Raw genomic sequence first — 14596 nt, 5'->3', positions numbered from 1 at the left:
ATAACAGTTTGATTCCCAGTCAGGGCACATGCCTGGGTTGCAGGCTTGATCCCTGGTGTGGGGCATGCAGAAGGCAGCCGGATCGATGATTCTCTCTCATCATTGATGTTTCTCCCTCTCCATTCCTGTCTCTGAAATAAATAAAAACATTAAAAAATAGTATCAGACAAAGGTTTTTAAATAATTATTACATTTATGTTCAAAAAGTTAAGCAGAGACATGGAAGATATAAAAAGACCCAAAATGGAACTTCTAAGCATAATAACTACAATATCTGAGATGAAAAATACACTGGATAGAATTCATGGCAGATTAGATATTGTGAAAGAAAAGATGGGTTAACAAGGACACAGCAAAAAATAAAAAAATAATTAAAACACACAGGAAAAATATGAAAATACACTAGTGAGCTGTAGAACAACTTGAAGTAGTCTAAGGTACAGGCAACTGGAGCACATAACTATGGAAAGGATAAAAAGAATATATGAAGAAATAATGGCCGAAATTTTTCCAAACTTAATGAAAACCATAAAACCACAGACCCTGGAAATCAGATGAATCCCAAGCAAAAGAAACATGAAGAAAACTACGCCACAGTCAATTATAAGTAAACTGCTCAAAACCAATAATAAACAGAAAATCCTAAAATCAGCCAGAGGAGAAAGACGTCACATACAGAGGAACAAAGACAAGGATGAGCAACAACATAAACAAAAAGATGATGGAGTGAGAAATAGAGAAAATGGAAAAAACAGCCTAGAATTCTATATCCAGCAAAAACATCTTTCAAAATGAAGGTGAAAATAAAGACATATTTACACATACAAAAGCTGAAAGAATTTATCAGCAACCCACACTACAATAATTGTTAAAGCATACCCTCCTGACAGGAGGAAGATGACACCAGATGGAAATAAACACTGGACTGCAGAATACTGGAAATGGTATATAAATATCAATAATATATTATTCTTATAGGAGTTATTCCTTATTATTTAAGTGTCTTTAAAAGGTAACTGTTTAAAGTAATAACAATGGATTGTAGTGTTTATACCCTGTGAAAGTGAAACGCATAGAAAAAATAAAAAAGGTTTAGAGGGCAGAAATGGAAGTATACTATTGTAACATCCTTACACTAAAACTGAAGTGGTATAATATCACTTCAAGGTAGACTGTGATAAGTTAAAGATGTATACTATAAATCTTGAACTACTAAAATAAGAAAACAATGAGTTATGGTTAATATGTTACAAGGAAATAAAATAGAATTTAAAAATACTTGAGCCCATCCGGTGTGGCTCAATTGGTTGAGCATCGTCCCATGCACCAGGAGGTCACAAGGAAATAAAATAGTTCGATTTCCGGTCAAGGCACATACCTGGGTTGTGGACTAGATCCCCAGTAGGGGTGTGCAGGAGGCAGCCAATTGATGTTATACTCCCACATTGATATTTCTCTCTCTCTCTCTCTCCCATCCTCTCTCTGAAATCAATTAAAAAATTTTTAAAATACTTGAGTAATTAAAAAGAAGGCAGAAAAGTAGTAAAAGGGAACAAAAACAAACGGGACAATTTGAAAACAAATATCAAGATCACAAATTCAAAATAACTATATCAATAATCACATCAAATATAAATGGACAAATCATCCCAATAAAAGACAGAGATTATCACATTACATTTTGTTTAAAAAAGCAAAACACAATTACATGCTGCCTATAAGAAAGTCAGTTTAAATATAAAGACATAAATGGGTCAAAAGTAAAAATGTGCCCAGCAATTCCACTTGTAGGCATATACTCAAGAGAAACAAAAGCATATGTCCAAAGAAAAAGAAAGAAAACATATGGGCACACAAAAATTTGTACACAAATGTTTGTAGAAGCATTATTCATAATAACCAAAAAGTGAAAATAAACCAAATTTCCATCAACTAAAGGGATAAATAAAATATAGTATATTCATTCATTGGAAGAGTATCTCTATATATAAAAGGCTAATATGCAAAGTGACCCCTTGGGAGTTCAACCCACAGACTGGGAGTTTGATCACTTGCTATGATGTGCGCTGACCACCAGGGGGCGGCGCGAAATGAAGGAATGCCCCAGCCAGCAGCCTGAAGGCCCCGATCAGCCCTGATCACTGGCCAGGCCGAGGGACCCTACCCATGCACAAATTTCGTTCACCAGGCCTCTAGTTCAGCTATAAAATAAAATGAAGTAATGATGCATGTTACAACATACATAAACCTTGAAAATAGTATGCTAAGTGACAGAAGCCAGTCACAAAGGACCACATATTACATAAAATGGCCAAAACAAGCAACTCCATAGAAACAGAAAGTAGACTGTTATGGTTAATATGCCACAAGGAAATGTTAGAATTCCAACCAAACTATGGTTGTCTAGGGCTGGATATGTTGGGAAAAAATAAGATGTGACTACTAACGGATACAGTGTTTTTTGTGGGGGTGATGAAAAATGTTCTAAAATTGACTATGGTGAAAAACTGATAGAACTACATAGAAAATAGTGATGGAAGATGATTTGACTTTGCATGGTGGACACACAGTGCAATATGCAGATCTTGTAACATAGAAATCCACACCTGAAACCTATATGACTCTTAACCGATGTCACCCCAATAAATTTAATTTTTTAAAAAAAGAACTAGAAAATCATTAAGAATATAGAATATTCAAACTAGAACAGCTAAAACAATTTTGAAAAAGTATTAAGTTGGAGGGACTCAATTTTAAAAGCCACTATAAAGCTTTAGTAAGCAAGATGATGTGGTATTAGCAAAAGGCTAGATACAGAGATAAATGAAAAATCATAGAAAGTCCAGAAATATAGCCACACAAATATCTGCAACTGATTTTGGACAAAGTTGCAAAAGTAATTTAATGAAGGAAAGGTAATCTTTTCAACAAAAATGTTGGGAAAATTAAACAGCCATGCATTAAAAAATAAACCTAAACCTCATACCTTTTACAAAAATTAACTCAAAATACACTGAGTGGCCAGATTATGGTGATCTCTGAACGCATAATAATCTGGCCACTCAGTGTATATCCTATATAATAAAAGGCTAATATGCAAATTGTCCCCTCGACCAGGAGTTCGAACCAGCAGGCAGGCCGGCCAACCGCCCCTGTCCCCTCCCCCTGGCCAGGCTGGCCGGACCCCACCCATGCACGAATTCATGCACCGGGCCTCTAAAATATACACACACACACACACACACACACACACTCTGAGTGGCCAGATTATTATGCATTCAGAGATCATAATAATCTGGCCACTCAGTGTAAATCACAGATTTAAATGTGAAATACAAAACCATAAGACTTTTGGAACAAAACATAGGAGAAAACCTTCTTGACCTGGGCTAAGCAATGAGTTTTTAGACATGACACCAAAAGCACAATCAATAAAAAGGAAAAGTTAATAAATTGAATGGCATTAAAATTTAAAACTCTTGCTCTGCAAACGATGCTGCTATGATAATGAAAACACAAGCTACAAAATGGGAGAGAATATTTTCAAATTACATATCTAACAAAGGAATTGCATCCAAAATATATAAAGAACTCTAAGTGCAAAGAAAAACAATACAATTAGAAAATGGGCAAGAGACTTGAACAGTCACTTGAAAAAGGATATGTGAATGGCAAATAAGCACATAAAAACATGTTCAACATTAGGGAAATGCAAATTAAAACCACAATGAGATACCACTACACATCTATTAGAATGAATAAAATAAAAAATGCTAACAATAGTAAGTGCTGGAGAGAATATGGAGCAACTGGCACTCTTACACATCGCTAGGTAGAATGTACAGCCACTCCAGAAAAGTTTGGCAGTTTCCTTATAAAGTTAAACTTACTCTTACCCTATAACCCAACAATCCTATTCCTGGCTATTTACCATAGAAAAATGAAAAGTTATGTTCGCATAAAAACCCATAAACTAATATTTATAGTAGCTCTATTCATAATCACACACACAATTGGAAACAACCCAGTTGTCCTTCAACTGGCAAATGAATAAACAACCTGTTATGTCCATAAAATAGAATCTGACTCAGCAATAAAAATGAGCTAACTAGCCCTGACTGGTTTGGCTCAGTGGATAGAGCGTCAGCCTGTGGACTGAAGGATCCCAGGTTCGATTCCAGTCAAGGGCATGTACCGTGGTTGCGGGCACATCCCCAGTGGGAGGTGTGCAAGAGGCAGCTGATCGATGTTTCTCTCTCATGGATGTTTCTAGCTCTCTATCCATCTCCCCTCCCCTCTGCAAAAAAAAAAAAAAATCAATAAAATATATTTTTTAAAAATAAAAATAAAATAAAAATGAGCTAACTATACATAACATGCAACAGCATGGGTGAATCTCAAAGACATTATGCTGAGTGAAAAAACTAATCCCAAAAGATTAGATACTGAAAGGTTCCCGTTATACAACATATTTGAAAAGACAAAACTATAGTGATGGAGAATAGATCAGTGGTTGTCAGAGTGAGATTGTAGCATGAGAGTTTTAGGATGATGGAACTAGTGTTCGTTTCGATTGTGGTAGTGGTTGCACATATCTACACAAATGTCACAATCCATACAACTGGGCATCAAAAGTCAATTTTACTTGTGATAATTTAAAAATAAAGTAATAAATCTAAAAAAAGTGGTCATTTTAAAAATAAAAGTGTGGATGACACAAAATAAAAGAGTGTGCCCTCAGGAACGCCACGTGTAATCTGCAGGAAAGAGTTAACACAGTAGGCCTGACGTTGCTATCTCTAGGAGGACCTGCTTGCAGCACTGGTCCTTGCAATAGCTCCTGGGAACTTGACCTATAAAATATTCCGTATGCTCCTAAATGAGAGGGTTGTTTTGTGTGCCTGGAATACCGAATTCTGCCACACCAGCCTGGCTAAATTAATTGTTTCTGCAAGTGTGATTTATGGTGAACACCTGCTTTCTTTCTGGGAGTCAGAAATTTCAGTAAGAGAAGTCCCAATAAAAAAAAAAGTCTGGGTCTTAAGCAAGCGTCCCTGGGCAGAAACACTGTGCATGTGTTTAATGGTTGGAGGAAGAAGCTTGCTCTGTGAAACCCCACCCTAATCCCCTAAGGGAGAACTTTAGAAACCTACATCTAGACTCTTCCACATTCCACCTCTTACATCTTTTTCTCTTGCGGATCCTGCTGCGGATCCTATCACTGTAATAAATCATAACTGCAGCTACAAATGTCTCGGAATCCCATGAGTCTTTCTAGCAAATCACTAAATGTGTGGACGATTGTCAGATGTCCAAAACAGTTAGCAAATGTAAGTGGTACTTTAAATTTTAACCCTTTCCTAAAACCCTTTCTCTAGAACTGTACTGCCTATTCTTCAGCCTCCTTTAGAATCCCAAGCAATGCCATATCCACCATAGTCATAAACATCTGCCTCAGGTCCTTGAAACAGCCTCGTATGTCACACCAAGTTCCAAGTGGAAGTCAGAGCCTGGTGTAAGTAAAAGTTACAATTAGGTTCAGTAGCAAATAACAAGGACATATTTCTCTCTCACATATAAGGAGTCCAGAAGTATGGCAGCTCTGTGCAATCAGAGACCCCAGCTCCATTTGTAGGGTGTCTCCAAAATATATATATATATATATATACACACTTTGAATAATTATAAAGGCAGTGTTTCTTTTTTTAAAATATATTTTTATTGATTTCAGAGAGGAATGGAGAGATAGAAACATCGATGAGAGAAAATCATTGATCGGCTGCCTCCTGCACGACCCCTATTGGAGATTGAGCCCACAACCTGGGCATGTGCCCTTGACTGGAATCGAACCCGAGACCCTTCAGTCCACAGGCTGATGCTCTATCCACTAAGCCAAACCAGCCAGGGCCACAATGGTTAGAACACTCTTCTTGGCTTGTAGATGGCTCCCTTCTTGCTGTTATCCTCACGTGGGAGAGCGAGGGGGAGCTCTGGTTTCTTCCTTGTCTTATAAAGGCACTAATCTCGCCATGGAGACCCACCTTCATGACCCCATCTAACCTCCCCAAAGCCCCACCTACAAGTATTATCACATTGGAGATTAGGGCTTCAACATGGGAATGGGCGGGGGGGCATAAGTAAGTCCATAACAAACACTTATCTACCTTTCTGTTTCCCTCAACAAAGTCTTTCTGAAGAAACCATGGTAGATTGTCCCATGTCTTGGATATTTGTTTTTGCATGGTATTTTATCATTTGTTTCTTTGTCCCCTGTATTTCTTATAAACTGGAAGATATGCCTAAAACCTCGATTACCTTCCAAAGAAACGTTTAGAGATGAACACTACATGGGTAAAGCTGTATGTTTCCTATTACATCACATAAAGAGGTTCATAATACCAGAGAGTTTCACAGGGAGCAAGGATAAATTGGATGACTCAGTTGTAAGACTGTGACTGCTGCACCTCTCCACTGTAAAGGTACCTTCTTTCCTTTGTGGTAGTCAAGTAAATGTGGGGTGATACTCACCACCATGCAATTACACATGCTCCCCAACGTCTCACCTACAACTCTTTTTTTAAAAATACTGTATATTTTTTCCCTGACCAGTTTGGCTCAGTGGATAGAGCATCGGCCTGCGGACTGAAGGGTCCCAGATTCGATTCCAGTCAAGGGCATGTACCTGGGTTGCGGGCACATCCCCACTAGGACGTGTGCAGGAGGCAGCTGATCGATGTTTCTAACTCTCTATCCCTCTCCCTTCCTGTCTGTAAAAAATCAATAAAATATATTTTAAAAAAAATTTTAAATAAATAAAATAAAATACTTTATATTTTTCATTAATTTCAGAGAGGAAGGGAGAGAAAGATAGAAACATCAATGATGAGAAAGAATTACTGATAGGTTGCATACCCCCTACGGGGATAAAGCCCACAACCTGGGCATGTGCCCTTGACTGGAATTAAACCCAGGACCCTTCAGTCTGCAAGCTGTTGCTCTATCCACTTAGCAAAACCAGCTAGGACTCACCTACAACTCTTGAATTCATTGAACATCCTTATCTAAAGCAGTTATCATTGGGGGTTGTGAAATGGTGATTTTCTAATTACATCACTCTAAAAAAGGTTAACTTCTGAAAGTTCTAAGAAACACTTTCAGGGGAAAAAGTCATTTTTCTCGTTTTAAACTTTTAAATAACTAATGCTACCTAACCACATAACTATAATCTATTTCTAATTCATTTCTTGCTACATAGAATCCATTTGCTTTATTTTAAAACAACGTTCAATTGCAAAAGTAATGTGTCATTATTACAGGAATTTCAGGCCACTCAGAAGAACATAAAGGGAAAAGTAACATCTTCCTCCCTCTCTCCCAACAACTGGTCCCACTGCCAAAAGATAACCACTGCTAAGTTTGTATATCTTTCCAGAGAAGCACACATGTCATATATAAATGTCTAGACATTGTATGTATATATACATATATATCCTATATAACAAAAGGCTAATATGCAAAATGTCCCCTGGGAGTTTGACCCCTCACTATGATGTGTGCTGACCACCAGGGGGTGGCACGGAGTGAAGGAAGGCCCCGGACAACAGCCGGCAGCCAGGGGAAGGAAGGCCCCAATCGGCCCTGATCGCCGGCCAAGCCTAGGGATCCTACCCATGCACGAATTTCGTGCACCGGGCCTCTAGTATTACATAAAAGAATGAGATAATACTACACATGCTGTTCTGTGCCTTGTTTTTTCCACAACAGTATATGTGGACAGCTGCCTTAATTTAACCAGTGCCTTCTTGATGAGGTATTGCAACAAATCCTTGTTTCTACTGCAACAAATACTGCAGTGCAAGTAACATAACATGCTAATTAATGCCAGGATTTCTGAAGAATAAAGTCTAAGAATTGAGTCTGCTGGATAAAAGAGTAAGGTACCTATACTATACATTTTTTTCTAGTTATTAACAAATAGCCCACCAAAAAATTACAGGTCTCCTCATCCCCCTAACTGTATCCGAATGCATTGTCCAATTATAGCAGGCCTCTATGGAACCAACCCCAAATAGCAATGCTGACCAAAGAATCACAAAGTCTAAAGTGAGAGTGAAAACTAATATTTACCAGTGTTTAAGTACCAGAAACTGCACCTGGCCTTTAGAGTACCTCTTTCATGCAATGATCCTGTAAGGTGAGTGGCATTGTCTCCATTTTTTTTAATGACTTTATTTGAACCAAACTGATGATGTGCAAGGAAGCAAGATGTCCTTGTCTCCATTTTTGAGAAGAGGAAACGAAGGCTCAGAGAGCTTACTCCACGTTATACACAGCTTTATAAGTAACCAGGCCAGCATTTGAACCCATGCAATCTGGTACCAACGTGAGACCACACAGAGCTGCCCCAAACTAGGGCCAAAAGTAATGAGTTCTTTAAAAAAAAATACAAAAAAACGAGTGCTCCTGATTAACCAGGAAGAAGGTGGTACCAAAATGTTCGCTCACAGGGTCATATGTTAATCTCATGCTACTGCAGAAAGTCAAATTTCTCCCATTCAGACTCTGCCTATGAGCCCACTCTCAGGCTGTGCTTAACAATCCTGAGCTCCAACAAAGCAACAATGAGGCTACGGGCCACAGAACCTGGAGGGGCTGACCCACACGGACTTGGAAAGTTGATAGGCGGGGAGCAGGGGGAAAACAAGAAGCAGGTGGTAGGCTAGCGTGGCCAAGTTAGATATTTTGGAGCCGTATCAGTTGTCACAAAAACATTATGGGGGAAGTGGAACTACTGTACACATGAGAGAGAACCACAATTAACTGACACAGTCTGTTTATACCAGCTTTTCCCTGCCTTGAACACTTGCTATTTCTGCTGCACAGACATGCTGTGCCCAGTAACTTTAGGATGGCACTTAATCACTACAGAGCCAGACAGCTGGGAGCTCCCTGCCCTGACAAAACAGGTTAGACTGGTGGCCTTGCCTGCTGCCATGCAGCTCCCACGGCAAGGTCTGGAGCGCTGCTTTCAACTTCCCTGGAGTCTGATCTGTGGTCACCTTTCCTTGTAGCTGTCTGGGGCTTTTGTCAGGGAGGAGTGCTTATAACTCTCCCTTGGTCGATGGGGAAGTTCTTTCCATTTCAATGGTAAGCATTCACAGGGTATCTGTCTCTTATTGTCCTTAGGTCCTCTGCACCAAAGTAAGTGTTGTTATTGGATCTATTTGTGCACACCACTCCTAATGCAATATCAGCTATTCATTGGTAATAATGGGATTAAAAGAAGGAGAGAGGGAGGGGAAGAATCTTCCCCTTCCCCCATATTGTCTCAATTCTAGGAACAGGGCTCCAGAAGCTCCATGGATACAGACAATTGAAAGGTCACAGAAAACTGACAACATAATGTGATGTAAATAGGGAGAAGTGGGTATCAAATTGGATGATCTGAGGAGCATCTTAAAATACCATCACAAATGCCACAGAATGAAGGCATGGACACACTTCCATAGTTTAAAAATCAAATAGCACAAAAGGGTAGAGAGTGCTGTCTCCCTCCCACCCCTATGTCACGGACACCTAGTTCCTACCCACACTCCAGCTCACCAAGGAAACCAATGTGACTTAGTCTATTGCATGTCCTTCCACAGATATTTTATGACTATACTGGCAAATATATATTATCACAATTCATTTTAATACATTACTACATATATAAAAGCCTTCCCTCTCAGATTAAAGTACCACTTAAATATTTTTAAGTCGCAGATATTAGATTTTTTTTTTTGTATTTCAGAAAGAGGAAGGAAGATATATATATATATATATATATATATATATATATATATATATATATATCAATGATGAGAGAGAATCATCAATCAGCTGCCTCCTGCACACCCCTACTGGGGATCAAGCCCGCAACCAGGGCATGTGCCCTCAACCGGGAATTGAACTGTGATCTCCTGGTTCATAGGTCAATGCTCAACAACTGAGAAACACCAGCCGGGCAGAAATTAGATTTTTTTTTAAATTTCAAAATGAAGAGTTTTGAAATTCACAGTTGAACTCTTTCACTCATAAAAATGTGCCCACATTCAAAAGTTAAATTGTTTACCTCCAGAAATGAAGCTGGTCACCAGCATGCAGCAACCGTTTCCTTGGGTTGTTTTGTCCTTTATTACTCAGAGGCAATAGGACAATTACTCACTTCCTCTATTGATCTCGACAAATGCAATCTGATTTCTTAATATTAAAAAAGAGAAGTCCTGAAAATCTGTACTGCGTCTACTTAAGTGTTCAAAGATTTTCATACTGAATTTTTTATCAGAATCACAACAGTCTTCAGTACATAATGAATAATTAGCTAATCAAATGGCATTAGAATTCAGATGGGGGTAGCATCTTGAAACAGAGAGTAAATATCCCTAAAAGAGAGAAATGTTTTCTCACAATTATAGGCAACCACATCAAAATAGCAGTATTTGGTATAACCCAGGCCATCATATATTGACAAACTAAATTTCTTAATGCATTTCAAAGCAACGCTAAGACCCAAAGACGTAGTGCAAAAATTACACGGCATGCTATGAGATGATGTCGCCTTTTCTGAACAATCATCAATTAAACCAGATTTTGGTAACACGAAATGAAACAACATAGTGTAGCACGGCTCCAGTGACTGAAAGCTTGTGATGAGTTTAAAAAGTACCTATCAGCAAAGGAAAATTCCACTGCCGTTTCTAAGCCTTAAGATAAAGGTGACTGAGCTCCTAAGAACACGGAGTACTCCTCAGAAAATGTATTTTTAAATCCCCATTTCTTTTCTATGCACTTGAGTATGTACTTATGAGCCTGTCAAAGCTACCCTCTAAAAGTATTTCACAGTGTGCTTTAATGAATTGGATATAGGGGTTATAAAATAAAAATATTTTCAAGGCTACATAATATAAAGGCAATCTTCATTTGCGTTCCGGCTCAGAGTCCATCGCCAGAAATGACAACGTTCTTGAACACCACACTCTGCTCTCCGCTCAGGAAACCCCCTAGCTGAACTGCAGCTTTAGCTTCAAACATTTGTCACCAACTGACTCCAACCACAGAGCTCACGAACGGCCAGGCATCCAGGCCATAGATTATACCTGTAATTTGCAACCACCAAACTCCGTGTTGGACCTGGTCCTGTTGTTTCAATTCAACATCTGTGGAGGCCAATGCCCCCCTGAAAAGCCCAGGGCTCCCGACAGCACTTCTAACCTTGGTGGCCAAGAGCCTGGGCTGGCAACAACCAGACCAGAACCATGAGGAAGCAAGGCCCAGGGCCAAGGGTAATTTTCACATTAAAGATTAAGGTGTCTGCTTTCCATTCGCTCCTGAATGGATATTGAGTGGAGAGATCGCTCCAGTATAAGCGATCAAGTAAAATGCTGCCCATTGGGAACAGTTGTGGAGTGCGCTCTTCCATTTCACCTGAGGACGCCAACATGGGCTTGAACTCTGCTGAATTAAATTCCACATGAGAATGCTTGGTTCCAGTTTGGAGTCATGGAGGGGGCGCAGTCAGAGGGGCATAGTGGGGGGGGGGGGAGGATTCAGATTATGGCTAAATGACACCTATGTAATGACAGGAGATTTGTACTGGCCTCTGGGCATGTGACACACCATGTACCATTAAAGCCAGAAAAAGGAAGGCTGACGCCCGTATGAAAACCACTACTTTGCCTCTTCATACATTCACAAACGTTTCTTCAGAGTCGAGCCCCTGTTACAATCTGGGGAAAACAAAAGCTCCTCTCCGCCTGGAGAAGGCAAGGTACTGGGTCTAACTTCCCACCTGGACACGAGGGTGAAAGGCGGGCGGACAGGGCCGATGGGTCCTGGCCCACCCTCACCTTTCTGGGCGCTTCCTGTTGCCACTTCATTCACTAGAGACCGGGACACACAGGTCTCAGAAGTGGACGCCCAGGCAGATCGCCCATGGACGTGGCATCCACCAGGCCCCACCAGCCCATACCAAGCCGAGCCCTCAGCCCTGGTCCCCACCCTCGCTGTGGCCTGACTCCTGGGGTGGCGCGGTCCCTGGCCAAGTCACCCACTCCTGCCAGGTCACACACACCCCGCTGAGCTGAACTGGGGCGGGGGTCCGGGTCGCGATGGGGGGGGGGGGGGGCGGGGGCCGGCCAGAAGCCGGGGGAACAGAACCAGGCCACCTCCGTGCCTTCCCTTTTCCTGGTTCCCCATGAAGAGACGTCGAAATGGGGTGGGACTCTTTTGAACGGTAACAGAAGCCCAGCCAATGCACACAGTTGACCTTGGAAACCAACACCGTCTCCGCGGGAAAAGGGACGAAACACGTTGAGAGTGAAGGCGAGCACAGTGAAGCACGAGGGAGGGGGAGCGCGGCGGCCGGGCCGCCCCAGGGGTGTCGGGGTGGTGGGCTCGGGCGGGGGTCGGGGGGGGGCGGGGGGTGCTCACCATAGATCATGGCCAGCCCGGTCTCGTGCAGGAAGCGCACCCGGCGGTGCTTAAAGAGCCAGATGGTGAGGATGGTGAGCGTGAGCAGCAGGATGAAGGTGAGCAGGCTCACGCTGTCCTGCCGGTGGCTCTCCTCCGCCTCCTTCTCCGTGGCCAGCTCCTCCATGGCGCTGCTGTCCTCGGCCGCCGCCCCAGACGAGGAGGCCGCGGCCGCGACACGCAGCCCCCGACCCAGCAGCGGCGGCGGCGGCAGCAGCAGCAGCAGCAGCAGCAGCAGCCGCGGTGGCAGCGCCCGGGCTGCCCGCCCCAGGCCGGGGCGCGCCGCGTCCCCCCCGGGCTCCATGGTCCCCCCGCTGCCCGCGCCTCCCGCGCGCGCGGATCAGCAGCCCGCGCCGTCGGTGGGTTGACTTGGCGCCGCCGACCTGCCTGCCTGCCTGCCTGCCTGCCGGAGTGGCGGTGGCCGCCGCAGCTCCTCCTCCCGCTGGCGCCCGGTCGGGGGAGGGGAGCGCGCAGTGCGCAGGATCCCCAAGCACCGCCCCCCCCCCCCCCCCCGCCCGCGCACCTGTTCGGCCCCCAGCCGCGCCGGGCCCAGCGTGGGCCGCTGGAGCCGGGTTGGCCCTGGTCCCACTAGCCAGCCCACCAGCCCGCCAGCCCCTGGCCTCTCTGCGCCCCTCCCCCCGGTCCTGGCGTACCTGGCCAGGCCGTCTGGGTTCCCCGAGTCCCAGAATCTGCCAGGCTTCCTTCAAACCTCTGCTCTAGTCTGCCACAAAATGAGGACCCACAGGGGGGGTCGGGATGTGGGGAGAGCGTTGAAATGCATCCTTTACCACTTGGGAAATAGACTGACTTGTTAATTCTGGGAAAGGCGTTGAAGGAACTGAACATCTGCCATTCCAGGTAGATGAGCAGCGGGGTGGGTAGAGTATGAAAAAATTATTCCCGACACAAATATACTCCAAAGAAAACACTCCATTATCTATACATATTTATATATGAAAACTAACCTATACAATACAAGGGTTCTGATTCCAGTTAACACAGAACAATAACAAATGCAGACAACAACAATCTGAATGCAGCAATAAACCTGAACAGAATGCATGGAGCAACTACTTAAGGACTTTAAAACATAAATTGTACCAGGTAAATTGAGGATGAATACCAGAATTTGAAGTATAACAACTGGCAGTGAATTTACTCTTTTTCCCCTCCAGTAGCCACTGGACTGGACTTAAGGCAGCCCAAATCCCAGAAGGGGGCATCAACATGGACAGAGAGCACCAGTAAGAGTAGGAAATAGATCTAAAGTTCAGAGAAAGTAACAAAGACCACCATTTTTTTTTTCAATTCTCTCGCACCCTAACCAATAGGCAATCTCCCTTTGACAGTGACAATGGAGGGAGCAGTGCTATCAAGTACTTAAAATGCTAAGGGATAGAGGACCCTTTCTCTATGGTTGGAGTAGCTAAGGTTCCCAAATAGTGGGGGCAAACCCCCATAGATATTTTCCCCTCTCTGTCCTCCTGCTTCTTGGCCCCAGATATGGGCAAAGTTGCAAGAAGTGCAAAGCAGAGAGAAGTAAACAAAGACTCAGATTTCTTGCCAAAGGAGCAAAATGGAGAACTCCAAAGAACTGCAAAGTAGTAGAAAGATTATGGAGAGGGAGGAGTTTGGGGAAAACAATCCTATCAAGTCATTATGAACTCCTAGATTCACCTTGACCTGCATGGGGGTCTGATCTTAAACCACATACCAAAGCCTGTGATAATTGAACTAAGAATCAGATCACCCTAGACTAGCCACTGGATAAAACACCTGTGAGACCGTTCTAAATAACACTGCAAAGTTTTGAAAACTGGAGTGACTTTGGAGCCATGATCCACAAAAGGCAGGTCAGAACTTGTGATCTGGACTCAACCATGTTGACTACAAACTAAAACAAATATATGAATGTTCCTCCTTAGGCTTAAAACAAGATATAAGACCCCACAGCACACTATTAAATATGTCCAGGATACAAGCCAAAAATTTTCAGCACATGAAAAACCAAAAAATCTCAACTACCAGTTGCCCATTGAAGAGGCAATCAATGGACACCAAATGCTGAGATGACATGACACAAATG

The 14596-nt window shown here is 42.6% G+C and overlaps 1 protein-coding gene across 1 annotated transcript in view; it reads right to left on the bottom strand.

The window, feature by feature from the left end:
- The window catches only part of SLC9A7 (solute carrier family 9 member A7), a 118112-nt gene extending 105203 nt beyond the window's left edge, over positions 1–12909 (bottom strand). The window contains exon 1 of the mRNA XM_079764980.1: positions 12472–12909. Within this exon, the coding sequence (XP_079621106.1) occupies positions 12472–12814 (343 nt within the window). The 5' untranslated portion in view covers positions 12815–12909. The remainder of the gene's footprint in view (positions 1–12471) is intronic.
- Positions 12910–14596: the final 1687 nt, after the last annotated feature.

Source organism: Cnephaeus nilssonii, assembly GCF_951640355.1.
Source record: "Cnephaeus nilssonii genome assembly, chromosome: X".
In the NCBI taxonomy this organism is placed as follows: Eukaryota; Metazoa; Chordata; class Mammalia; order Chiroptera; family Vespertilionidae; genus Cnephaeus; species Cnephaeus nilssonii.
This window is presented reverse-complemented; position numbering and strand designations above follow the sequence as displayed.